The sequence below is a fragment of the Rutilus rutilus genome (assembly GCF_951802725.1).
Source record: "Rutilus rutilus genome assembly, chromosome: 1".
Taxonomy (NCBI): Eukaryota; Metazoa; Chordata; class Actinopteri; order Cypriniformes; family Leuciscidae; genus Rutilus; species Rutilus rutilus.
Window position 1 is genome coordinate 9,819,815 of NC_140209.1, and position 27,949 is coordinate 9,847,763.

At 38.5% G+C, this 27,949-nt stretch overlaps 1 protein-coding gene across 4 annotated transcripts; it reads left to right on the plus strand.

The window, feature by feature from the left end:
• The first annotated feature begins 6,766 nt into the window (after positions 1-6,766).
• On the plus strand, positions 6,767-23,692 carry LOC311305451 (uncharacterized protein). Of its 4 annotated transcripts, none has more exons than XM_084433178.1 (5): positions 6,767-6,920; positions 7,089-7,147; positions 7,354-7,577; positions 19,985-21,659; positions 22,188-23,692. In XM_084433178.1, exons 3-5 carry the CDS (start codon positions 7,520-7,522, stop codon positions 22,201-22,203), a joined length of 1,749 nt encoding a protein of 582 aa, XP_084289304.1. In that variant the 5' UTR covers positions 6,767-6,920; positions 7,089-7,147; positions 7,354-7,519; the 3' UTR covers positions 22,204-23,692. The 4 variants fall into 4 exon arrangements, with proteins under 4 accessions (XP_084289304.1, XP_084289307.1, XP_084289306.1 ...); XM_084433180.1 differs by having other exon boundaries at positions 6,814-6,851; XM_084433179.1 differs by having other exon boundaries at positions 6,822-6,920; positions 7,359-7,577.
• Positions 23,693-27,949: the final 4,257 nt, after the last annotated feature.

Genomic DNA, 27,949 nt, shown 5'->3' on the forward strand with positions numbered 1-27,949 from the left:
CTATCATGTTGGCTGCAGCATCAGTTACCAGACACTTCACTTCATCCTTTATGCCCCACTCCTCCATGAGCTTGATATGTCCAGTAGTTCTCAGCAGAATGGCTCTTAGGGAAATGCTCTACACCTAGTAAAATAGTGCAGAGCTTGTCATTGTCATCTATGAAATGGCAAGTTACTGCTAGGTAGGCATCCATGTTTAGGGATGTCCACATGTCCGAGGTAAGGCTTATAGCCGCAACTTTCTGCAACTGCTCTCTGGCCTTCTCCTTAGCCTCCTTGTGTTTATGATCAACCATGACCTTCAAAGCCTGTGGATAAAAATAAATGCTGAAAATAAATACTCTTACTTTTAACTTGTTAAATAATGATGAACCACTTTATTAATCACATACCTTTCGAGTTGGGATAACATAAGTGGGATCCAACACATGCAGGAGCTCCCTAAACCCATCATCATCCACAGTGGAAAAGGGTTGGGAGTTCTTGATGACCATGTTCACCAGGGCCTCATTCACCATTTCTTTTTTGGAATCTATAATAAAATACAATGCAGGTGTATTGTAGGAGGCTAAAATATTTTTTAAATGTTGTTTAAAAAAAAAAAAAATAGACATGAAATATAATACAGTTATATAGTGAGGATAATTTTAATATCAAGACAGAATTTTGTTTTATAATAATAATACATATACCTTATTCTGACCAACCATTTAAAAAAAAACTCCCGGACTGGGGAGGTTTTTTCTCTTTGTTGCTGGCTCCATTACATGGAAAAAGGTCACAAAAGCAAACAAATCCAAAAGGGCAATCCAAATCAAAAAGCAGTCCAGTCCAGGTCCAAAAATCCAAAGCAATCCAAATAATCTTATGTAATTAATATAATACTATAATATACTATAATTAACAATAACAATATACTATAACTAATCTAACCTGATATAATGTAATAATACACAGCCCTAACACATATATGACACAATAACGACGATGACACAACTCTCTAACTCTGACTCTCTGACTCTACAACTGCTTCTACTACTCCTGCAACACCCACAAGGAGGCGCGAGTTTCGAACCCCTTTTATCCGGAAGCGACACTCAGACCGAACCGATGACGTATCCACACAAACCGAGGCCTCGTTTGTCATCAGTCACGTGATTTTCACTTAAACAATACAAGCCTCGAATCGCGGCTTCATCTGGCACGCCCATTTTTTCTTGAAACAAGCTCCGATGCCTCGGTTCATATGTCACATCACTAGTCTGAGTCTCCTGTCTTAGCTGTTAGTTTATTGTTCAGTTTTCTGTCTGAGTCTTAGTCTAGTCTTGTTAGTCTAATATAGTCGATCCTGTCTTGTTTTGCCCCCTTGTGGGTTTTGTTTTCCCTGTTTTTCTGTAATAAACGTAGTTCACTTGCATACTGTCTGCATTTGGGTTCATCTCCTTGCACCATCATAACACCTTTCAGTTTGATGGACGTCCTTATCTTTTCGAGCCGGAATATACAGAAGATGATAGAGATAGAGATAGAGATAGAGATAGAGATAGAGATAGAGATAGAGATAGAACAGGCCAAAAGTTTGGACAAACCTTCTCATTTAATGCGTTTCCTTTATTTTCATGACTATTTACATTGTAGATTCTCACTGAAGGCATCAAAGCTATTAATGAACACATGTGGAATTATGTACAAAAAAAGAGTGAAATAACTGAAAACATGTCTTATATTCTAGTTTCTTCAAAGTAGCCAGTGAGAATCTACAATGTAAATAGTCATGAAAATAAAGAAAACGCATTGAATGAGATGTGTCCAAACTTTTGGCCTGAACTATATATATATATGAATAGGGGAAGCCCATATTAATGTCAAACACTGGACTCAAGTCTTGAGGTGGTGTTGACTGGTGCGCTGAGCTATTGATTACTAGATGACCATTGAGGGAAAATGATAACGAGAGGCAGATTGTCAGACAAGGAGCGAAATGAACAGGACAGAACATCACCTTTGTACTTTCATTTGTATTGTAATTTTGCTACAGAGCATGATTCCTACCATTGAAGGGGTCTGACTCCCTCCTCACATTCCAGCTTATGTCTGTATAGGTTTCCTGTCCTATGTTGTCCAGAGACTCCTGACCCATGTCCACTGCGATGTCCACTTTTGGATAAAGGGATAACCGTGAATCAACATATTGCAGTGGTACAAATCACAGGACTGTACATTGTTGCAGTTGGCAATCAAATCAAAACTTACAGAGGGGGGCTGGAGGGAGACTAGGAAGGGTAGCGCTAATAGGGAGAGGCCGAGGCCGAGACTCTGGTCTTCTTTTTGGAGTCTGCTCAGTTTCAGAGTCAGTACTGCCGTTTTCAAATCCTGGGTAACTAGTGAAGACAGAGGTCAAATTGTAATGACAAGGCAATCGCATCATTCAATGGGCAGGCATGAACAAAGGCTTTTTTTTGTACCCTAAACCCATCCCCAGCCATAGCTTTTGCAGTAATACAACAATTATCTATAATGTACATACTGTGTCGCTTTTCTTCTCCTTTTTGCCATTGAGCCCTCAATCCTCTGACTGGAGGACTGCCGTTCCATTCCTGTTGTAGTCCTTCAGCTTTTGCCTTGCCTTACTGAAGTCATCTATTATAAAAAAATTAAAAATAAAGAAAGACAGATATGGAGATAATTAAGGACAAAGGAAGTAAGGCATAACTGTTGTCCTAACATGGAAAGACATAGAATTACCCTGTTTGCTTGTTTATTTACCTTTTTCAAAGAGTGTTCTTATTTTGAAGATTTTCCAGCCAGGGCCTGGCATTTCATGCCTCTTTATGGCCTTTTGGGTTTTTTCCTCGGAAATGAATGTTGGCCAAAAACATTCATCACCTTTAACCCATGACCTCGGCACAACTTCTGTAATGTCCTCGTCGAGGAAAATTACTCCACAAAATGTCTTTTAAAAATCAATGTGTAAAAAATAAGATGATTAAAAAAATACATAACTGAACTGAACTGAACTATGATTTTCAAAAATAAAGTCTAGTCCTTCATATGAAACAACGGTATAACCACCATTGCCTCATTGAAAGGGACAGCCATGCATTTTTGTGTGAAAGATGACAGTTTGGACAAATTTATCTCATGGCCTGGGTCAGCTGGTATCACAATGTTTAAAATGTCCGAATTAAAAGGATAGGTAAAAAATGTTTCAACCATCCCGTACTGTCTGTAGGCAATTATGATATCACCGTGACAGTCAATGATATTAATTATTTGACACACATTTTTGCCCATCAGAAATGTGTTGTTTCGACATGTTGTGGTCATGGTGAGCCTCTCTGATATCAGTTCGTCATACTGGTGACAGATCAAGTTTGGTACTGGTATAGGGCCTCGGGCATGTTCTTTGCACAATTTGATGGGCTGGTCACTTGTAACACCACCATTTAATCCCTCGGACAGGCGTCTGATTATTTGGGCCAGGGGATTTGAGGGTTTGCGTACAAAACCCTTGAGTTTTTGCAAATAATTTTCGTATGGAAAGGATGATATAACATCTAGATTGCCAAAATGTTTTGCATCCTGTGCAGGATGGGTCAACCCATGCACATTGTACACTAGCTGATCATTTCCATACAGGTGGGCAAAATGTTCCACAAAAGCATGAAGGAGGCTGTTGGCATATTCGTTGTACTTTCTGGAAAAGAAAGGGGAGACCAGCATTGCCATGGCTGTCGACAGCAGCAGGAAGTTTGCATATAGATCAGGTCTTAACACCTCACGCAACACCACCGGCCCTGTGTATAAGAGAAACTGACGGAACTCCGTCGCCTTCCACCTATCCACTTCGTTCAGTGCTCTTGGCCTTCTAGCAAATTCCGAAGGAATGTGGGGTCTTAAGCTTAGAAGATTTCTGGATATTCTGTCCACGTCTCTCCCTGGTACACGGACAGTCAGAGGACCTTTCATCCACAGAAAGATAAGGCGCCTTACCACCCCCAAGCACACCAGGTGCATGTAGTCCAGTGGGACTTGGGACACCAAACCAAAATGTACATTTGTGAAGGCATGAGGACCATGGTGGTGTTCCTCATCCTCCTGTCTGGCAAATGCCTCATCAGACCGTGTTTGGCCATTCATGAGGGGGTGTGTCATGCGGAGGTTGAGGTACACCCCACTCTGAATACACTTGTCACAGCCATAGTAACCGTTAAAAGCCTTTGTGACTTTCACAAAGGATTTTGCCGGTGCGTCACAGATCATCGAATGAACTTTTAAAGTGAGCCTTTTCCCCTCAAATGTAAACCCCTCCTGTAATTGTGTGAGTTCATTTGCCAAATCTGTGAGATACATTTTTGATGACTCAGGTTTATTTATACCTGAGTACATCCCGATGACTACAGGTTCTTTCATGGGTACTCCAACCAATCTACCTAAAATGGGCCACAACTGAAGACATGAACTTCTAAAAAGTGGCAGGCCATCCACTGACATTTGAAGATGTAAACAACATCCATCGACAAGCTTGTCTTTCCACTGGGAAAGGGTATGTTTTAACGCCTCAATAATGCCAATGTAGTGGTACAGGCCACCGCAGAGCTCCCTAACAGAATAATCTCTTCTTGTGTTAAGAAGAGTTCGTGCATCTTTTGGCAAGTCACAGTGGTGGACCGTTAATATTGCCAAGAGAGCCGAAAGTGCAATATGGGAAATACCATATGTTAATGCCCAGTTGGAAAGGCGATTTCTGAGTTTTTCTGGTTCTTCCCAGTCAGATATTTCTTCTACATCACTATCATCTTGATAATAAGATCTATCCTCTGGGTCAGACACAACACCTGCCATTGGATCTAATCCAAGATTTTCTTCCATGATTTCATTTTCAGGTTCTGCAACATCATCTGTTAGAGACCCAATATCTCTGGGAGGAAGTGTGGCTGCAGGTGTTTCCTGGTCGATATCAATTAACCTTCTATTAAGGTCCACCCTGGCTCTTCTCCTCAACGCTGAACTGGAAACAGGTGTCTTGCGTCTATTCATTTTTTACATTTAGGTAACTATCTCAACTGTAAATTGAATAATAATAATAATAAAAAAAAGTATGGAGTTTGGAATGGAATGGAATGAAAATCTGAGTATTATACCTTCGTCTCAACAGTTTGCATCTATCTATCTATCTATCTATCTATCTATCTATCTATCTATCTATCTATCTATCTATCTATCTATCTATCTATCTATCTATCTATCTATCTATCTATCGCTGACTCAGGAGACTCACTTTTGTTTACAAGAAAATGAAAGTAAAATACCAATAACAAAATTGTAATTGTAAGGTTGAAATTGTAATTGGGCTACATGAGAAGAATAGTGGTTATGGTCTTTGTTCAGTGTAAGGTTGGAGGCATATACATTCAGATGTATTTCTAAATTATGTAGGCTAATGTCCCTGCCACTTTCTATCAGTTCTATCATATATTTTCTCTTCCTTTTCTTTAATGAATGTATATTTGATTTCAGTAATGATACTTTGGCCATGAATAAAAAAAAAATCATAATCACAATTACTTAATTTATTTTTAGTCCAGGCAAAGTAGCATTTTACGACAGACTAATTGTAAAATAAAATTTTTTTCAGCATAGATCATTTCTATGAGGTGCCCAGAACAACATACTAAAAGTCCTAAGAAATCCTAGTTGAGGAAATATGTTAATTTATCATCAATCCGAAATGTGTGCCAATAAGGCCAGGCAACAATACACCCAAATGGGGCTATTTTTTTCCTTTACTCCTATCAAAATGAAACTTTACACAATGAAAGTACCCATGAAAAGTATTTTTTTTTTGTATTACAAGTTTCTTTGAAAATTAATTGTAATATGCAAATATGGGGTGTGTTGTTGCTGGCCTTAATGGCACACATTTCAGATTGATGATAAATTAACATATTTCCTCAACTAGGATTTCTTAGGACTTTTAGTAAGTTGTTCTGGACACCTCATAGAAATGATCTATGCTGAAAAAAAATATTTTACAATTCTTTTTATTTTTGGCTCCAAAATGAGTTAGTTTGCCTGGACTATTTGTTTTATTCTCAACTTTTACAAAAGAGCACGGCCTGCTGGGAAATCTGTTGACGAATCATTTTATTTCTCATCGTGACGTTTCTGATCATAGTGAGATGATCTGCTGATGAGCCTGAATGGCTTGTTGAATGAGTGTTGATAGTCTGAGGCTCATCAATATTAACAGATCTGCTGAAAACACTCTTTATTTCACGACAATAGTTCCTGTTTTCACCTCATTTATTATGCTGATGTCTTCAGATCTCCTGTAAATTGTCACTTAAAGCTCATTTCATTGGTGTCAGCAGACTAAGGGGATTTGGCTACGTTTATTTCTGTGTTTATGATTTAACTGTTTTCTTATCATTATTTATATTTGGAAGAATTGAAATTATTTATATTCTTTTCTATATTTCTAGATATATACCTGAATTTGAATGAAGAAGCAGAATGATGTTGGGATTAGCAATAAAAATTGTTCAAAATAATTAATGAATTGGCACCAGTTACTGGATGAATAGATAGACAGGCGCATAAATGCTTATTTAACATGTTAAAGAATGACAAATATTTTTTGCAACCTTTCATTTTCTATTTTGTGGGTATGTGAGTTTTATGTGACTCTTGTATTGTTCAGTCTTTTCATAGGTATCGGGAGAGTTGTGTGTTGTGTAAGTGCGCCCTCTATTGGATAGAGGCTAGAGTGGTGGTCAAATACTGAACTTTCGCGCTCGTTTCTCAGTCTGCATCTACTGGACCGAGAGAGGTGTTCACATCAGGGCGATGTAAGCTTGAAATATACCGGTTGGAACTTTAGCTTTAGTGCACATGGTAACTTGTACGTGTATTTTATGGTGAGTGCATACATTTAGTTGAGATGTGTCGAGAACTGCTGTTTTGAGTGCTTAAGAAATTGCTAACAGTGCTAACCTCGAGGTTTGTTTTGCTGTATGCTGGCGCTCGCCAGTCTATCGTCTTGTAATGCAGCCCACGTGTTTCAGTTGTCCTTTTTCTTATGTTAGGCTGACTGAATGACGATAGAATCCTGAACTTTTGCTCTCTTTGAAATTGTACAGGACAGGTATGTACATCCAGTACCAGGTTTAGAATATAATGTGTTCATTTAAAAGTTTTCTTGTACTTATTGATGTCCAATGGCACTGAACAGCCCAGATATAAAGCATGTACATTTTGCTTCATGCATGTTAAGTGTGTGTTAACTACTGAAAGGAAGATGGTTTAAAAAACCAAAACAAATTCAGTAATTGATATTTTTGATTTTGGCAGATCAGCACCCCCAACTCTGGAATTCATCATCAGTGAAGCTCCTCCCACAGTAATTCTCCAATAAATGCTGTAAATTCCCATCAGCTACAAGTGAAGACGAGCATCAGAGCATCAGGAAGAGCTGAAATCTGCAAAGACTGAGTTTATTAAAGAGGACAGTGAGAACATGAGTGATCCAGAACCCTGCAGAATGAAACACACTGAAGATCCTGAAGAACAAAGAGGTTGGTGTTTATTCTTCATTCATTCATGATGCTGAAGAACATTCATGTTAGAAACATTCAAGCACTTCATCACTTTGAGATAAACAGTTTAACTATGAAATGGTACAGAAGGTTCTGGGTTTTCTTCAACAAATGGTCAGTAAGGGAGGTTTGAGACATTTTTATACTGATTATCAATATTAGATCAAGCTAAATACTATTTTACATTTATTTTATATCTGGTTTCCAATTTGCAACAATTTTACCCAAATTTTAGTCATTTTCAACATAGTTAAAACAATTATTATTTTTTAAAGAATAATCAGTAAACACAAAAGTCACTGATAAAGTTGTATTTGTCAAATATCATACAAGTTATTCATAGTTATAGAGATTCTTCTTACAGTAACTTTGGTAACAGAGTTGATGAATACAGTCAATGCTACAGTTTGTGTAAAAACTGAGACAATGGATTGAGATTATATTCTTGTCTTCCCATCATGCAGTAGAAAGAGCCCAGATGATGTCACAGTTTTAAGAAATTCTCTGTTTTTAAAAGGAGGAAAATCATGTCAGGAGTAACAGGGTTGAGTGAAACATGTAGGACACAGATAATGCTAATAAAAATTGTTAATTTAAAACTAGTTAAAGCCGCGGCCGCTTTTTCTACAGACGTGCGACGGCTGAGAAATGACGTCACATTCTGTGGCAGCTTTTTCACAAACATAAATTTAACATACATTTAACGGTATAACAAATAATAATAATAAAAAAAAAAAAAAATATATATATATATAAAAAACAATCCACTCCACTTGAATGATAAATGTTTGTGTTATTTCTCACAGAGTTATTCACTTGAGCTTGTGTTTCTGGTGTCTCACTTTCACAGACTCATGAATGGAAGTCTAGGAAGGAAAAGTCTAGTGTGAACGGCCATTAATAATTAAAAGTCAAGTCATCTTCATTTATATAGCGCTTTTAACAATGTAGATTGTTAGCAGCTTTACAGAGATAAACGTATAATTAAGATAACAGAGATTGTTTTGGCTTTATAGCGGTTCTTTAATGAAATTATATTCCAGCTAAAGTTAGTTTTGATTGATTCGCTTCCGTCACAATGATAATTTGTTATTAAATTAGGGGCCGCTAAGACGACACCATTCTCTCTACACAGACTTTAAATGCGAACCTGTGATAAACACTGATGGCGTTCACATGCGCATTAAGAATTGGTTCTATAGTTATGTGCGTTTGAATATATGTGCACAGGTTTGTAATTCCCTACAAACCAAGTCTAAAAGTACTGGGCTTTCCTTATAAATTTTAATACAGAATTTTATTTTATTTTGTCATTTCGGGGTAGGTATGTGAAACGAATTTCCTGACAACGCTTTATCTGAAGAGTGGTAAAGGGATCCTCCATAGGGAGAGACTAGTTGGCACTAGAGACTAGAGCACTGCGTTGACTTCCGGTCCAGGCGAAGGTCCTTCGTCAGATCTGGATTCGGCAGGCTGCGGGAAAACCTCTGGATAAACAAAGACACTAAAATTAGCGTAGACGCCATTCTTCTTATGATGTAACGAGTACATCAGGATTTATGGGAAGTGTTCCCGGTTCCGGCTGACCTAATCTATGCAGCCTAATCATTGTATTATAGAAGTCTATAATGTTTTATGTGCAGAGGTGGAAAGAGTACTGAAAATTTGTACTCAAGTACAAGTACCGTTACATTGCTGAAATAATACTCAATTACAAGTAAAAGTACTGGTGTCAAAAAAGTACTTAAGTAAAAGTACAAATTACTCTTCTCAAAAACTACTCGGAGTACTATTTACATTTTAGCTGGCGATAGTTAATGTATTACCAATAAATATTCAACCAAATGATAGATTTATGTAGAAAATAGCTACTTTTAACACGTTTTTACCTTATTGTCGAAGGACATTAATTAGTGGTCATGATACTGGAAATTCTAATTTCAATATGACACCTTGAAATATGTCAATATTCAGTAGGCCTAGCCTATAATTTTTAATACCATCGGGAAAACTACCACATACTAAATATTTTAATATCTACATTTTTGTCCATCCATTTTGTCAAGGCAATCATTATTTTCAAGCATGGAAAAGCACAACACTCATTGTAACAGTAATCTATTTGTATGGAAAAGTTTAATTCAAGTCTTCTGAAGAGACATGTCCACTTTATACGGTGAGATTTTAATTTAGGCTTTTGTTTACATATTTAAACATTGATCAGTAACCATTACAAAAATCTAACTTAAATATTTACTCACTCAGTGTATTTGTCTTTACAATAGGGTAACGTTAAAGGGATACTCCACTTTAAAAGGAAAATTCTGTCATCATATACTCACCCTCATGTTGTTTCAATTCAATCCTTTATGAATTTCTTTCTTCTGCTGAACAGAAAGGAAGATATTTAGAAGAATATCAGTAACCAGACAGTTTCCGGTCTCATTGACTTCCATAGTATATTTTTTTCCTACTATGGAAGTCAATGGTACCAGAAACGGTCTGGTTACTGACATTCTTCTAAATATCTTCCTTTCTGTTCAGCAGAAGAAAGAAATTCATACAGGTTTGAAACAACATGAGGGTGAGTATATGATGACAGAATTTTCATTTTAAAGTGGAGTAGCCTATCCCTTTAACTGTTGCAATAGCTCACACACAGCACAAGAAAGCTTAATTTCAAACTGAATTTAATTTGCAAAAAAGACTAGATTTTTCATAACTTTTGACAACGTTTAATTCAAGAGCATGGAGAGATTGGAGCTGGACGTCATTTGAGTCTGCAGTGAGAACCACTTGGAGAGATTCGCGAATCGCGATTGCACATGATATGACACACAGTCCGAGAGCGCACACTCAATATCCGAGTCCAGTTCATTCGTATATTTGAGAGCTCGTGTTCAGTTTTCTCGATTACATGAATGTGCCCTCGTGTTATAATATTGCACTCGTGACATTTGCCATTAAAATATGCCATAGAAACTTGCAGGTATTAATAAAATTATGTGTAATAGGCCTACCTGCAATCCCGCGCTGAGAGGAGGCGGGTGTGTCAAACTCGCTGTCGTTGAGATGAGAGAATGAGAACGCGCAGCTGGTATTGTATCAGTGTATAGGCCAAAATGAGTATTGACAGATATTTCAGTATTGATATCAAAATACAGATATTTTGACAATACAACTTATGTAGTTTGTTGTTTCTCCAAACTTTCAGTCCAGCCATTAATCACTCTGAGCTCCTCGCCTCCTTCACTTATGATCAGCTCTTCAAAACCTGCTGTGACTGCGGCGGCTTTAATTCAGTCCAAATATCAGGGGTTTTATTGGTCCGTTTATGATCGGATATTTTTATTGGCTACCGAAATGCCGGTCAAAGATTTGAATATCAAATTGTACTCAGTAACGAAATGTGATTTTACACATTTCGAAGTAGCGAAGTTGATTACTTAGCTTAATATGTACTTGAGTACAAGTAAAATTACAGATTTAAAAATATACTCAAAAAAGTACAAGTACCCAAAAAAACAACTTAATTACAGTAACGTGAGTAGTTGTAATTCGTTACTTCCACCTCTGGTTATGTGAATGCTAGTTCAAAGAGATGTGTCTTTAATCTGGCTTTGAACTGACAGAGTGTGTCTGTTTCCCGGACAATGTTAGGAAGACTGTTCCAAAGTTTTGGTGCTAAATAGGAAAAGGATCCACCGCCAGCAGTTGATTTTGATATTTTAGGTATTATTAACTGGCCGGAATTTTGAGATCGCAATAGACGTGAAGGACTATAATGCAGGGTTCTTAAGTTTTATCAAAAGCTTGGAGTGAGATCATATGCGGTTAGGGGAGGAGCCCTAATGGAGCCCCGCCCCCCAATTTTACCCATTGTTCATAATTAACCAGCACAAATTGAAATTATAACAATAGGTAAATCTGATAAATGTCAGAGCAATTCATCACATCAAATATACTCTTTAATGTTACATTTCAAAATTACAAATATACAAAAATTACAAAAATATAACAAATTGCTCCAAACAGTTTGGAAAATCTTTTTGCATTTTGAATGTGTCTAGTCAAAATGGTATAATGATTTATTGTGTGGTGGGACATTGTGTACAAATGACATATTAGAGTATTAAAGGTGCAATGCGCAACATTTCATGTTAAAAATACCCATTTTTCTAACCCATACATGCTTAAACAATTGCCTGATGGGCTGAATGAGCCCTTCTCTGATCACTGCGATTGCCTCTATAATCCTGTTCAGTAAAATAAATAAGAGGGATTCGGGACGGAATTTGAGACTGGGCCTATTAAATTGCCTATATTGCAGTTTCGCTTGTTGCCAGAGGGGGCATTGTTCTGCAAAAACTCAGACTTGCGCAATGCACCTTTTAAGGTGTGTGTGTGTGTTTGTTGTGTGTGTACTCCAGCTTATGAAATGTGTTTTGTGTAGTAAGTGTTTGTTGCACATTTTGATGCCTTGATAACAGGGGTAGGGGGCTCCCACTTTAAGCACTGTGGCTCGATGCCAGACAGTTAAATTGAAATATTACCCAGAGCACTCTGCTTTAATACATGTAGCCTTAATGTAACTAGAAAGACTATTAATACAGTATAATATATAATTTAAAATAAAATGATGAAATACATCTTCATTCCTTCCCATACCCACTAACATTTCCCTTAGTTTCAGATAACGTAAGCTAGCCAAACTGAGCCAAAGCTTCTGGCCTGGTGTCAAAGTAGTTGTAGAGTTTTTGACTGCATCAATAATAATGTATACGATGGGCTATATATTAAATGTTCTAAAATGTTAGACGAGCTTTCTTCCAACTTACCTTCTCCATCACGATGTGTGTTCGCGCAATGTTGTTGGTTACCTAGTAACGAACGTACGGTGGCCGAGAATGTTCCGTCAACTACCGTGTGTTCGCGCATCTATGTTGCCTAGTAACTAATGCAATCTGGCGGCAGTAAACTTCACTTTGTGTGCCTGCGCCTCATATACAACGTTATATATAAAGCTTGCAGGACAACTTGGTTGGCATTGCCTTTTCAGCGTGAGAAATACACGGTGTGGCGTGTGAGCGTGTGAACTGGTTGAATTGCGTGTGTCTCACGGCCAATGCGTGAGACTTGAGAACCCTAAGAGCTCGCTCAAGTACTGCAGAGCTAAACCATGTAGTGCTTTGTAAGTAATCAGCAATATTTTAAAATTTATGCGATGTTTAATAGGCAGCCAATGCAGTGTTGACAGAACCGGGCTAATATGGTCATACTTCCTGGTTGGTCCATGGTCCAACTCGAGCTGCTGTGTATTGAACTAGCTGTTTGTTTATTAAGCGTGCAGGGCAACCACCCAGTAGAGCATTACAATAATAATCTAGCCTTGAGGTTATGAACGCATGATCTAATTGTTCCGCATTTGTCAATGAGAGCAAATGCGAAATTCTTTGGCGAATTAAATTTTTTTAATGTGTAAATTGGCAAGTCAATACACGTCCAAATTATGAACTTTCACTCTATGATGTTTAAATTTAGCAGTTAATCCGCGAATCACATGCATGCCGAAACGAATCTGGTGTGATCCATTCCACCCCTAGCGCGTTATCTCATTGAATATCATTGTCAGAATCGTAGAAATGCAGCCTTGGCTAAATGTAATTTACATGAGACTAGATAATGATCTTAGATGTCATCGCTCTGCTGCAGAATTTCAATGGCATCAACATCTATTCCATGTGATAATATTAGATCTAGAGTAAGGTTTTTTACCTTACCAAATTACTATAGAGAAGAGCAGCACCATCCCAGGAGGGATGAATACCATCTCTTTTCAACAGGTCAGGTCTGCCCCAAAAACTTTTCCAATTGTCTATGAATTCTATATTATTAAGTGGACACCACCTCGACAGCCAGTCAAGTCAAGTCAACTTTATTTATATAGTGCTTTTCACAACACAGATTGTATCAAAGCAGCTTCACAGCATCAAACAAAATAGCACATCAATGTTTGTTTCTAGTGCAAAACGTCCACGTCTGGTAATGCTGATCAATAGTATTGTTGATTGATTAATTAAATTAAGTATCCCCAACTGAGCAAGCCAAAGGCAACAGTGGTAAGGAACCGAAAAACTCCATCAGGTGACCTAATGGAGAAAAAAAAAAACTTGGGAGAACCCAGGCTCAGTCGGGGGCCAGTTCTCCTCTGGCGTTTATGAACTAGAGACCGGATTTAACTGTAAGATTAAAAATATTATATAAATGCCTGGCTGAAGAGATGCGTCTTTAATCTAGTTTTAAACTGGGAGAGCGAGTCTGAGCAACGAACAGTATCAGGAAGGCTATTCCAGAGTTTTGGAGCTAAATGTGAAAATGATCTCCCTCCTTTGGTTGATCTGGATATCCTAGGTATGACCAAAAGCCTCGAATTTAGTGATCTTAAAGAGTGCGATGGATTATAGGGCGATAGAAGATCCGTTAAATAGACTGGAGCTAAGCCGTTTAGGGCTTTATAAGTCAGTAGCAATACCTTGTAATTAATACGGAGCTTTATAGGTAACCAATGTAGTGATGATAAAATTGGTGTTATATGGTCAAATTTTCTTGATCTAGTAAGAACTCTAGCGGCGGCATTTTGGACTAACTGTAGCTTGTTTATTGAGGATGCAGGACAACCGGCTAATAAAGCATTACAGTAATCTAGTCTCGAGGTCATGGACCTATGGGCCATTATGAACTAACTTTTCTGCATCAGAAACTGATAACATATTACGTAGCTTAGCAATGTTTCTAAGGTGGAAAAAGGCTGTTTTTGTAACATATGAAATATGATTTTCAAAAGACAGGTTGCAGTCAAGTATAACACCCAGGTCTTTTACTGTAGAGGATAAAGTAACAGGACATCCTACGATGTTAAAGTTGTATTGTGAGAGGTTCTGTGGGCGGTTTTTTGAACCGATAAGTATTACCTCTGTCTTGTCTGGATTTAATAAAAGAAAATTACACGTCATCCAATCTTTTATATCTTTAACACACTCTGTCAATTTGGATAATTTACCGTTTTCATCCGGCCGTGATGAAATATATATTTGAGTGTCATCAGCATAACAATGGAAACTAATTCCATGTTTCCTTATAATATTTCCAAGTGGCTGCATATATATTGAGAATAATAGAGGGCCTAACACAGATCCCTGCGGCACTCCATAGTTTACTGGAGTTATAATCGATTTTTCCATTTAAATAGACAAAATGGTATCGGTCCGATAAGTATGATCTAAACCAGCTTAAAGGAGAACTTGGTAACTTTTTTAACTTAATAAAACTGTCTAGAAATCATTTGGATGGTTAAACAACCTGTTCTGGTGATATTGGTGACTTTCCCCGCTCCCCCCAGCGTTCCCTGGCGGAAAACCAACCTTGCAACTTGGGGACTACCGTCCCGGCAAGATAGAAATTGGAAGTCTCGTGATAAGCGAGAAGCGAGAACGAGCGCGAAACACGAATTGCTTTATGGCAATTCGACATAAACACACACGCATGTATGATGTATTACCAGATTACCCACCTCGGTAGACATAGCTCCACACGATACAGTTGGCTTGCTCCGATCAAAACAAACGCACATGAGCAGCTGTAGAGAGGGGGAGGAGGCCGCCGCAAGTGAGTTTTTTACGACCGTGTTGTGAAATATACACCCTCCCACAGCTGTAGGGGGAGCTCGTGGGGAAAACATGCGACAACAAAAGGGAAAATCAGCGAAGAAGTGACTAGAGTTCGCTAGAGTTGCCGAGTTCTCCTTTAATGCTTGTCCTTGAACACCAGTATAATTGTGTAGTCGATCTAAGAGTATTGTGTGATCTATAGTATCGAATGCAGCACTTAGATAAAGTAAAACTAGTATTGAGATACAGCCTTGGTCAGAAGCTAAGAGTAAATCATTTGTGATTTTAACGAGCGCAGTTTCAGTGCTATGGTGCGGCCTGAATCCAGACTGAAACTTTTCATAGATGTCATTTTCTTGTAAGAAAGAGCCTAGTTGGGCAGACACAACTTTTTCTAGTATTTTAGACATAAAAGGAAGATTTGAAATGGGTCTATAATTTGCTAGGTTATTTGGGTCTAATTGTGGTTTCTTAATGAGTGGTTTTATAACTGCCAGTTTAAATGTTCTTGGAACATGACCTAAAGATAAAGACGAGTTAATAATATTGAGGAGAGGCTCTTCCACTATAGGTAACACTTCTTTCAGTAGTTTAGTTGGTATGGGATCTAATAAACATGTTGTTGTTTTAGAGGAAGTGATAAGTTTATTTAAATCTATTTGTTCTATAGTTGTAAAGCACTGTAATTGTTCTTGCGGGGTGATAATCGAGGCTGAGTTATAAGGCGCGATTGAGGATTGAACGTTTACAATTGTGGTTCTGATGTTTTCTATTTTCTCAGTGAAAAAATTCATGAAATCATTACTACTAAACTGTAACGGAATATTTTGTTCAGGTGACGCTTGTTTATTTGTTAGTCTAGCCACGGTGTTAAATAAAAACCTAGGATTGTTTTGGTTATTTTCTATTAGTTTGCGGAGGTGCTCAGCCCTGGCTACTTTTAGAGCCTTTTTATAACGTGACGTACTGTCTTTCCAAGCGATTCTAGAACCTCTAAATTAGTTTGTTTCCATTTACGCATTTACGGGTTTCTCTCTTTAGAACATGCATAGTATTGTTGTACCATGGTGCTTTAATTTTCTCTCTGACCTTTTTTAGTCTAATAGGTGCAACAATATCCAGTGTTCCAGAGAGAATGGTGCTCATTTTGCTGGTTAGTTCCTCTAGTTCATCTGTTTGTTTGGGTTCACTGAGCAGCTAAGACAGATTCAATAAGCAATTTGAAAAATTATCTATGGTGGATGGAAGGATTGTTCTGCCTAATCGATAACACGGCGCAGCATGATATATTACAGGGGTACGTAATTTGCAAGTTACCATGTAATGGTCAGTTACATCATCACTTTGTGGAATGATATCTATATCGGTTGGATCGGTTCCATGTGATATAAGTAAATCGAGTGTATGATTAAAACGATGAGTTGGTCCGGTAACGTTTTGCTTAACCCCAAAGGAGTTTAATAAATCTATAAACGCATCCCCTAACGCATCATTTTGATTATCTACGTGTATGTTAAAATCTCCAACAATTAATGCTTTATCGACATTGACCAATAGATCTGAGAGAAAATCTGCAAATTCTTTTAGGAAATCAGCGTAAGGCCCTGGCGGTCTATATACGGTAGCCAAGGCTAAAGATAATAGGGATGTTTTTCTAGCATCTAAGAGCGTAAAATTTAGTACAAGTACTTCAAATGAAATAAACTTATAACCCGTTTTCTGAGTAACATTGAGAATATCTCTATAGACCGCTGCAACACCGCCGCCACGACCAATCAGACAGGGTTCGTGCTTATAGGAGTATACAGATGGCGGAGTCGAACATCATTAGTGCCGCCGTTAATAATGATCTTAGAGAATTTACGATTAGCATTAGCCAGCACTTTTAAATTTGCTTTGATGTCAGGCGCTCTGGTCCCGGCAAACATGTGACTGGTGGCTGGTGTCTCTATTTTCACGTTCCGTGTGATCGAATCGCCAATTACTAGGGCACAATCAACAGGATTCTCAGTGGGTGTTTCACTGAGCGGGGCAAATCGATTTGTTATGGTAATCGGAACGGAAGAGTGTTTTTTTGATCCGCAATTAGAGCGATCCCTCACTGTCACCAATTTGCCTTTCTGCGCAGGCTCTACTTCAGCTGGAACCGAATCATGTAAAGAGTTCACTATGCTAGGCGCATCCAAAATAGTATCTAAAGCTCTAGCACTTTTACTATCCTCAATTAAAGTTTGGATGCGTGACTCTAGTTCTGAAATCTTCTCCGTCAGCCTGACTGTCTCTTTGCATTTATCAGTGCAGGTGACAATAACAGGACGACATTACTCACCGTGTTTGCTGACTGATTCTTACTCACCTGGGCTTTTTATAAACTCAAAGGTGCGGGCACACAAGAGAAAATAAATAAGAAATAACTGAGTGCATCTGTTAACCTGTTAACCGTTGCCAGTGCGCCCGCGCACTGAAGCGTTATTTATTTATTTAATTCAAAATTACTATCAGATTTAATGTTATACCTTGACAAACTATACATAATTAAAAAGATATAATACTCAAGTTTCAGTATTTGACCACTATTGTATTCTGAGAAACTCATAGTGACAGTTATGTCTTAATTTGTGTCAGGAGTTATGAAATGAAAAAATGAGTCGATACCTTTAATATGAATTATGCGCGTCAGCCGCTTTCATTCATAAAAAACTCCGTGCTGTCGTCATGACAGCGATACACAAAACAACGTCCTTCAGGGCTTTAGCTCAAAACTGTGCAGATTTGGAGAAATATTGATAGATTCTCATAGATTTACATCATATTTCTATAGACAGGAATAATATTTATTGAATTTATACCCAAATGCGTCGATGTAATCTTTATGAGCATTTGGTATTCCGATACTGTGTTTTTTAATTCATACCAGCAGCCTGAGGGCGCTACATGCACAATAATAGTCCATATATGGAACATGAAGAAGAGCCATGATCATGTGACATTCCAGGACGTCACTGATACCTGACTGATACACACAAAGCTAACAAGAGATCGCACTGTAACATGCAGATACAGATGTTTTGAAGACAATAAACATGATTGCACTGATATTTGAGTTACCTGTGTTTTTCAAGCCATGCCAGGTATTTTCATAATAATAGATTATATTTATAATGTAATGCTAATCTATATAGACTATCATTGTGCAGAACACTATCCAATAGTATATTTTCTGTCTAATTTTTTTTATCTGAAGCCAAATTAGATCACAGAAGATTATTTAAAATACTCAACGTGCGTTAAAAAGTAAGTTTAGAGCACAAACATGGTTTTAATCTCATAAATTGTCGTGTATTGATGGTGTGCTAAGCTAACATGCTAGCTAGCCCTAGGTGCACCTGCTACCTAGAAGTTATACTTTTATTATTTTTTGAATGCTACCTGAAATGTGTCTTTATTCAAGAAATGCATTTGATACAGTTTAAAATGTGTGGTAAACTTTGAGAAAAGAAATTAGGGACTGAAACCCTATGAATAGCCTGTGAATAGCCAGTCGTTAGTAGCTATAATGCAGACAAAAGAAATGCATATTTCGAGCCATAACCAGGCTGGAGAGGTGTGAATGTGTGCAGGGGGAGACTGAGACTGAATGGGGATCGTCTGCACCACAAAACAATAGAGACAATATACTGGATAGATGGTTAGAAGATGACAATAAACATCAGTAGCATTTTAGCGTCAAATCAAAATAAAGTCATTTGACATGGTCTTGAAAAACATTTAACCAAATACAGAGTTTTGGACTTATTATCTTCAGATTTTAAACATAGAATGTTTAGACATATGGCTTTAGCTGTAGTGCATTTCTAGATTGCTCCAGTGCCAACTTCAATTTTATTTTCATGAGGATGTTTCATAAAAATTAATTTCTAATAATTTTACAAAACTTTGAAGCTATTTATAACAATTTTTGTCATTATGACAATAATTAATTCTACATTTACAATAAACTGCCAGGTGTCAGCTTTCAAATGAGATCATACTTGTGCTTTTAATGCAAAGGGTTCATGAACTGTATCTGTTTCAGTTTGGGTATGTCATTTCTGGGGATTTTTCAAAAGTGGGGTTGCAGCTTAACAGGTTAACAGGCTAGCGAATTACTAGCTTGTTGTGCTAATTATAACGGAAGCTAGCAATGTCAGGTTAATCTGAGATGTTGGGTAAGCTGTACTTAGTAGTATAAACAACTAGAAATGATAGTAAATGATGGTTCAAAACAAAGAAATACGAGGCTAAGACGGAGCTTACAGCACCGAAGCAAACAAACTCACAGCAGGCAGCGAGGAAGACGGAAGGTTTTAGTAAAATACATATCAATCTCAAAGTTGGTTTCAAAATATGGCAGTATTGTACATGTTATTGTTAATATCATGTTAGATAATTGTTATTGATCAAGTATATTTAATAGTTCTTGCTAAAGAAACATGGGATTCGTGCCTATGTTTTAAAAATAATAGTTGGAAGATAAATTTACCTCATTCATGGAAAGTTTCAAGGACATATAATCAATTTATAAAAAGGCATGATATTATCATATTTTATAGCAGTTTTCTACTTTCTACCATTACATCAGGGCTCACTTTCATGTCCATTCACTTTATAACTTTAAAGAGAAATATTTTGATGTCCTAATGTAATAATTAAATGTAATAATTGTTTCTTTCATGCCAGACATGATGGAAGAGAGCGAGGAGAGTGAAGAACTGAGTGAAGTGGATGAGGAACATCATGTCAAACCTGGAGGAAAACCTTTGAGTCGCTCAAAGACTAAACAGACATTTTTAAAGAAAAGAAGAGCCAAGAAATATTTCACCTGCACTCAGTGTGGAAAGTCTCACACAACCAAACTAAATCTTGAGTGTCACATGAGAGTTCACACTGGAGAGAAGCCGCACACGTGTGATCAGTGCGGAAAGAGTTTCTCTATTAAAAGTGAACTGAAGATACACATGAGGATCCACACAGGAGAGAAGCCTTTCTCATGTGATCAGTGCGGAAAGAGTTTCTGTCAATCTTCATCCCTTAATGTTCACATGAGGATCCACACTGGAGAGAAGCCGTTCACATGTGATCAATGTGGCAAAACATTTCTTTTTGCATCAACCCTGAAGAATCACCTGAGAGTTCATACGAAGGAGAAGCCGCATTCATGTTCGGTGTGTGGAAAGAGTTTTTCATCGCTGCAATATTTACGTGGACATGAGAAAATGCATACTGGTGTGAGAGAGTGCTACATGTGCTTTGAGTGCGAGAAGACTTTTATTACAGCAAACTGTTTAAAACTGCACCAGAGAATTCACACTGGAGAAAAACCTTACAAGTGTTCACACTGTGACAAGAGATTCAATCAGTCTGGAAATCTGAAAACCCATGAGAGGATCCACACTGGAGAGAAACCGCTCACATGTGATCAGTGCGGAACGAGTTACTCTTTTAAAAGTGAACTGAAGCTACACATGAGGATCCACACTGGAGAAAAACCTTACACATGTTCACACTGTGACAAGAGATTCAGTCACTCTTCACATCAGAAAAGACATGAGAGGATCCACACTGGAGAGAAGCCACACACGTGTGATCAGTGTGGAAAGAGTTTCTCCAGTAAAAGTGAACTGAAGATACACATGAGGATCCACACTGGAGAGAAGCCGTTCTCATGTGATCAGTGCGGAAAGAGTTTCTCTATTAAAAGTGAACTGAAGATACACATGAGGATCCACACCGGAGAGAAGACGTTCACATGTCATCAGTGTTGCAAAACATTTTTTAGGGCATCAGCCCTGAAGTCACACCTGAGAGTTCATTCGAAGGAGAAGCCACATTCATGTTCTGTGTGTGGAAAGAGTTTTTCATCACTGCAATATTTACGTGGACATGAAAAAATGCATACTGGTGTGAAAGAGTACATGTGCTTTGAGTGTGAGAAGACTTTTATTACAGCAAACAGTTTAAAACTGCACGAGAGAATTCACACTGGAGAAAAACCTTACAAGTGTTCACACTGTGACAAGAGATTCAGTCAGCCATCATCTCTGAAAATACATGAAGGAATTCACACTGGAGAAAAACATTACAAGTGTTCACACTGTGACAAGAGATTCACTCACTCATCATATCTGAAAACACATGAGAGGATCCACACTGGAGAAAAACCTTACAAATGTTCACTCTGTGACAAGAGATTCAATCGGTCATCAAATCTGAAAACACATGAGAGGATCCACAGCAGAGAGAAGCCGCACACGTGTGATCAGTGCGGAAAGAGTTTCTCTATTAAAACTCACCTGAAGCGACACATGAAGATCCATTCAGTGGATAAACCACTTAAACACAGACTGAAATCATGGTAAGTAGTAGAGATCCACCGATTACAATTTTCTTGGCCGATTCCGATTTCCGATTTCTCATTGAGTTTGACCTGCCGATACTGATTTTAGCCGATTCCGATTCCATTTTTTCTAACCACTTTACAGCACACACAAATATTTATTTACTATCTTTTCTTTAGTAGAACATTTTGCATAGAACATATAATTTTTTTTTAACAGAAAATGTTAATAACTAATCTAAAACTATATAAATTACTCCTGGTGTGGGAAATTCACAGTGCAGTGTTATGGAAGAACCAATTCCTCCTTTTCACATTCAATATCAATTTCTTCTCTCATCTGCCACATGTCCAGCCAGGCTAAACAAGCACTCACACAACAACACTAATTGTGCTCACCTGATCCTCATGTGCTCTGGTCCCTTTATATTTAGCCTCTTTCCCTCATGTCTTTGCTGGTTTGTTTTGTACGTTGTCTGCATTCAATTTCTCTGCAAGGTTGCAGTCTTTTTTAATTTCTTTTTGTTTTTTTTCTGTCCTGGCAAGCCACTCTAGTGCCTAGTGTTGTTTCATCCCACCTATGCCAAGCCTCTGGTTCCTTGAGTTGCTGTCAAGTTTCCACTGTTCCCAAAGAGCCTGGGTTTGTCTAATCCCTGACCCACCGGTTCTCCAGTTGTGTGCCCTTGACCCACCTGTTCTCCAGCTGTGACCTCGACCCACCGGTTCTCCAGTTGTGCCCTTGACCCACCTGTTCTCCAGTTGTGCCCTCGACCCACCTGTTCTCCAGCTGTGCCCTCGACCCACCTGTTCTCCAGTTGTGCCCTCGACCCACCTGTTCTCCAGTTGTGCCCTCGACCCACCTGTTCTCCAGCTGTGCCCTCGACCCACCTGTTCTCCAGTTGTGCCCTCGACCCACCTGTTCTCCAGTTGTGCCCTCGACCCACCTGTTCTCCAGTTGTGCCCTCGACCCACCTGTTCTCCAGTTGTGCCCTCGACCCACCTGTTCTCCAGTTGTGCCCTCGACCCACCTGTTCTCCAGTTGTGCCCTCGACCCACCTGTTCTCCAGTTGTGTGCTCTCGACCAACCTGTTCTCCAGTTGTGTGCCCTCGACCCACCTGTTCTCCAGTTGTGCCCTCGACCCACCTGTTCTCCAGTTGTGTGCTCTCGACCCACCTGTTCTCCAGTTGTGCCCTCGACCCACCTGTTCTCCAGTTGTGCCCTCGACCAACCTGTTCTCCAGTTGTGTGCTCTCGACCCACCTGTTCTCCAGTTGTGCCCTCGACCCACCTGTTCTCCAGTTGTGTGCTCTCGACCCACCTGTTCTCCAGTTGTGCCCTCGACCCACCTGTTCTCCAGTTGTGTGCTCTCGACCCACCTGTTCACCAGTTGTGCCCTCGACCCACCTGTTCTCCAGTTGTGTGCTCTCGACCCACCTGTTCTCCAGTTGTGCCCTCGACCCACCTGTTCTCCAGTTGTGCCCTCGACCCACCTGTTCTCCAGTTGTTTGCCCTGCTCTATTGTTTGGACTGTTCCGCCTGTGTTTTGTCTTTGTCAATAAATATCACTCCCCGTTCATTCGGCACCTGGGTCCTCCCTTCTCTGAATCCTGACAATTTATTTATATTTCAAAAAACAGTACTAGAGATTCTAGAAACCATATCCATTTTTGCCCTTTTAAAGGGGTCATATAATGCCATTTTTGTACAAGCTAATATGATTCTTTAGGGTCTAAATTAAAAGTTTGTAATATACTTTAACTAAAAATTATCAATAGTATTGTAGTTATTTTTGCTTACACATGCATTGAGGAGAATATGTTAATGTTCTTCTCCCCCTCTGGATCTCCACCCATTTGCCTCATCTTTCGGTTTCCTGTCGGTAAGGTTCGGTGTTGGTATTCCACTCAAGTTTAACAATGCTTTGTTCAGGGTATAAGAAGGAAAGGTAACTGTGTATCTGTGAGAAAGGCTGTAGCCCCGCCACTCCCACACACCGGTGCGTAACCTCATACTATGAGAAAGGCTTTTACGGCCTCTTCTGTACAACAGTACGCTATTTGTTACAACTTAAGTTTTCTTTACAGTATGTTGTTCCAATTTACTGTCTGTATATTTACACATGTAACTTAATAAATAACTTTGCCTGCTTTAAAGACTTCGAGAATTTTTCCTTTTTTCACTGATGATGTTGAAAGCTAAAGTGATTATAACTTTACCTAAACATTCAGGTCAAATCCTACATTTTCCTATCAGTTCTAAGAAAGACATTTACCTTTAAAGAATAAAAGGTTAAAGAATACCAACAACTTTAATGGAGTCAGATTAGTAATATTGGAGTCAGATTAATATTTGAATTATACACGTCATCTTTCAACTGCCTTTTGATCCGATTATAGGTTCAAAATGGCAGCGTAAGCTTCTAGCCTTACATTAAAATAAGCAGATCTAGCAGTTTTTAAGGCTTTTCTGTACGCAATCGTGCTCTCTCCATGAAACTTGGAAAACGTCTAGTTTTTTTTTTTCTCGTTTTCTTCCATTTGTGCTCCATATTTCTGGCTGCCCTGTTTAGGGCCCAAGTGTGCTCGTTGTACCACGGCGTTGGACTATTTTCTTTAAAGGGGCATTCCACCCATTTGAACTTCGTGACCGAGAAAAGACAAAAAATAACTTCAAGACGCATTTGTATGAAAGACAACAACTCCCACAATGCACCACATTGCACAGCTCCGCAAGCCACTCCCACTAATCCAGAAAGCGCATATCTGCCTATAAGAGAAATCACTCTTCCGTCTACAAGTCTAGCTACCACCAGAGCTTGAAATTCATTTCACATTCACACAAAATGTCTAGTTAGTTAGCGAACTCACTAGTGCATTACTCCTCGTTTGTATTTCTTTCGAAAAGGTGAATTATTGCATGGTACCTGGATGTTCAGTCAACATATGCGGTGCGAAACTAGGATAGTTCTCAACACAAACGTCCGTGTCCTCGTCTGATTCAGAGATTTCGTCCAGGAGAAATTGTCATCATTGAAATTATTTGCCGCAGACGGACTCTACCTCTGTGTTCGTAGCGGTTCGTAGTTACATAGTGAGATCACCGGCGCCACCAGTCCGCCCTAACTCGAGCCAGTCCGGGCTCCTCGTCCGCGGCAGGCAGGTCTTCTGCCTCGGCTGCTCTTCGCTATAATGCGGATTGTAAAGGTAGCCACAAACACCTGATTCAAGCATCAGACTTCCGAAATCCTCTTCCTCTATATCATATTGAGCACTCTCCTCCGCTATTGTCATAACTTTACATCTGTCTCCACAGCGCCTGTTAGCTTAGCTTCAAACAAGATGGAGGATATTGCTTTCAGTTTCAGAGAGTAAAGTCCCACCCACTGATCTGTAATAGGTCTGTAGCGTGAGCGGGTCCCGCCCCCTGGGAAAGATGAGGAACGAGTGTCCGTAGTCTCAACGGAAATCCCCCCCTCTTACACTTCCTCCTACAATGATGCAAAATTACGATTTTTGCGTCATTGTAGGAGGAAGTGTACGAGGTAATTAACGGATTTCTCCCATCTCAGGGGAAAATGAGAGAGTGTTGCACGACCATTCAATAGTATGACTGGGTTTCAAACAATGCAAAGCTTAATGCAAATGGGTGAAGTGTCCCTTTAATCTTATTATAGCGCAAAGGAGTAACTGTGTCTAAAGTGCTGGAAAAGAGAGTCAAAGTTTCTGTTGCAATATCGAGTTCTTCAAAGCTATCTGGGATGCTGAGGAGATCAAATTGATCAGGAATATTATTAATAAAGCAATCTTTAGTGGCGGAAGTGATAGGTCTGACATACAGTGCTATGCATAAGTTTAGACACCCATACTAAAGTTGACTAAAAAGAGGAATAAAAAATCATCTTTTGGAAACTGAACTTAATGCCTTAATTTAAAAAATTAGGAAAAATCCAACCTTTAAGGACACCAATTTTCTTTGTGAATGAATAATGCATCGTAAATAAATAAATGTTCTTCCTTAAAATACAGGGTGCATAAGTCTGGACACCCCTATGTTAAATTCCCACAGAGGCAGGCAGATTTTTATTTTTAAAGGCCAGTTACTTCATGGATCCAGGATACTATGCATCCTGATAAAGTTCCCTTGGCCTTTGGAATTAAAATAGCCCCACATCATCACACAGCCTTCACCATACCTAGAGATTGGCATGGTTTTATTTCAGTTAGCCTAAAAGCTAGTTTGATTTGCATTGAGAGATGATCTTATGGAAAGTACCCCATGCCAATCTCGAGGTACGGTGAAGGCTATGTGATGATGTGGGGCTATTTTAATTCCAAAGGCCAAGGGAACTTTATCAGGATGCATAGTATCCTAAAAAAATAATTAAAAAAAATACTTAAAAATAAAAATCTGCCTGCCTCTATGGGAATTTAACATAGGGGTGTCCAAACTTATGCACCCTGTATTTTAAGGAAGAACATTTATTTATTTACGATACATTATTCATTCACAAAGAAAATTGGTGTCCTTGAAGGTTGGATTTTTCCTGATTTTTTAAATTAAGGCATTAAGTTAAATTTCCAAAAGATGATTTTTTATTCCTCTTTTTAGTCAACTTTAGCATGGGTGTCTAAACTTATGCATAGCACTGTATTTGTAACACGGAGTCGGCTTCGCAACCTTGGCTAAAAAGAGTATACACGAGACTAGATAATGATCTGAGATGTCATCGCTCTGCTGCAGAATTTCAACGGCATCAACATTGATTCCATGTGACAGATCTAAAGTATGATTATGACAATGAGTTGGTCCTGGCACGTGTTGTTTAACTCTAATAGAGTTCATAATGTCTCTAAATGCCAATCCCAATGCATTTTTTTTTTTGTTGTTATCTACATGTGTATTAAAATCACCAACAGTTAGGACTTTATCTGCAGCCAGTACTAACTACGATAAAAAAATCACCAAATTCTTTTATAAAGTCTGTATGGTGCCCTAGTGGCCTTTATACAGCAGATCTCTCTCATTCACTGTCTGTTTAGGCTTAAGTGCAAATCCACGAAGCCTCTGTAGGCTACAGTCTTGTTATCATTATTAACTTATTGAACATGCAATACTTATCTTTCAAATATTTATCTTTATATGCACGAAGTTCAAAACAAGAAGGCTATAGCCTTATGAAAAAAAGAAAATACTTGCTGCAGTAACTTGCATTTATCTGCGGTTAGCTTGTCAGTAGCACTACAATATTGCAGTTACCGTGACAGCCCTAAACGCGACATACATTCACATCACATGCTAACAAAGACATAGAGTTACACTCATGGGACACTGCAATTCACAAAAGTTCATTATTCGTATATGCTTTAAAGCCTTGCCTGTTAAACATTTCATTCGCATTCTGATCAAGAATCGGGTCGAGGGCATTTCTGAGCGCATACTCCCGAAGCGCACAGGCACTAGAAGCCTCTCAAACAGCGCCTGGATACTGGACCGAGTTATTTTTTTAGTCTTATCACGCTAATACTGTCAATTATATACTCACAAGGTTTACATAAAAACAATTTGTGTTTATTTGTTCCAAACCTGTATTATTTTCTTTCTTGTGCTGAACACAAAAGAATATATTTTGACGAATGTGGGTAACCAGACAGTTGCTGATCCCCATTGACTTCCATAGTGGGAAAATATATACTATGGAAGTCACAGGGGACCAGCAACTGTTTGGTTACCCACATTCATCAAGATATCTTGAATTTTCAACAGACAGAATTTCAGTTTTATAAATTGTGGCATCTATAAACACCGTTGTTGTGCAAATGAAAGGCCAGAGCACATTTTAAGTTTTCTGTTTTCAGTTGAAACTGTGTCGTGTAAGTGGCCCCTAAGTTAATAACTAATGATCAGAAGTGAATAAATCAAAAACTAACTTTAGCTGGACAATACCTTTATTCTAGAGCTGCTGTACAACCAAAACAATCTCCGTTACTTTAATTTCCTTTTATCTCTGTAAAGCTGAAAGTCTTAAAATGTCTTAAAAGCACTATATAAATGAAGATGACTTGACATCAGTGCATCTCTATAAAATAACAAACGAAAATTACCTTTATTTATTTTGGTTCAGACTTCACACTGCAAAACATCCGTGACAGTGGTTAACTTATCTATTCTGTCAAGTAATCATGACCACCTGACGTGAATTATAAATAATTTTAATCAGAGGATCTATCACATGCATAGTAAAGCTATCAACAAAAAAACAAAAAGATATGGTCAAACCATCGGATCTGTGCATTAAGACTTGCAGTATA

What these genes read in the sequence shown, in the direction of transcription:
- LOC311305451 (XM_084433178.1), top strand. Translation starts at nt 7,520, where the DNA reads ATGAGTGATCCAGAACCCTGCAGAATGAAACACACTGAAGATCCTGAA. An exon ending in AGATCCTGAAGAACAAAGAG is followed by an intron (nt 7,578 to 19,984) that starts GTTGGTGTTTAT and finishes CTTTCATGCCAG; the next exon opens with ACATGATGGAAGAGAGCGAG.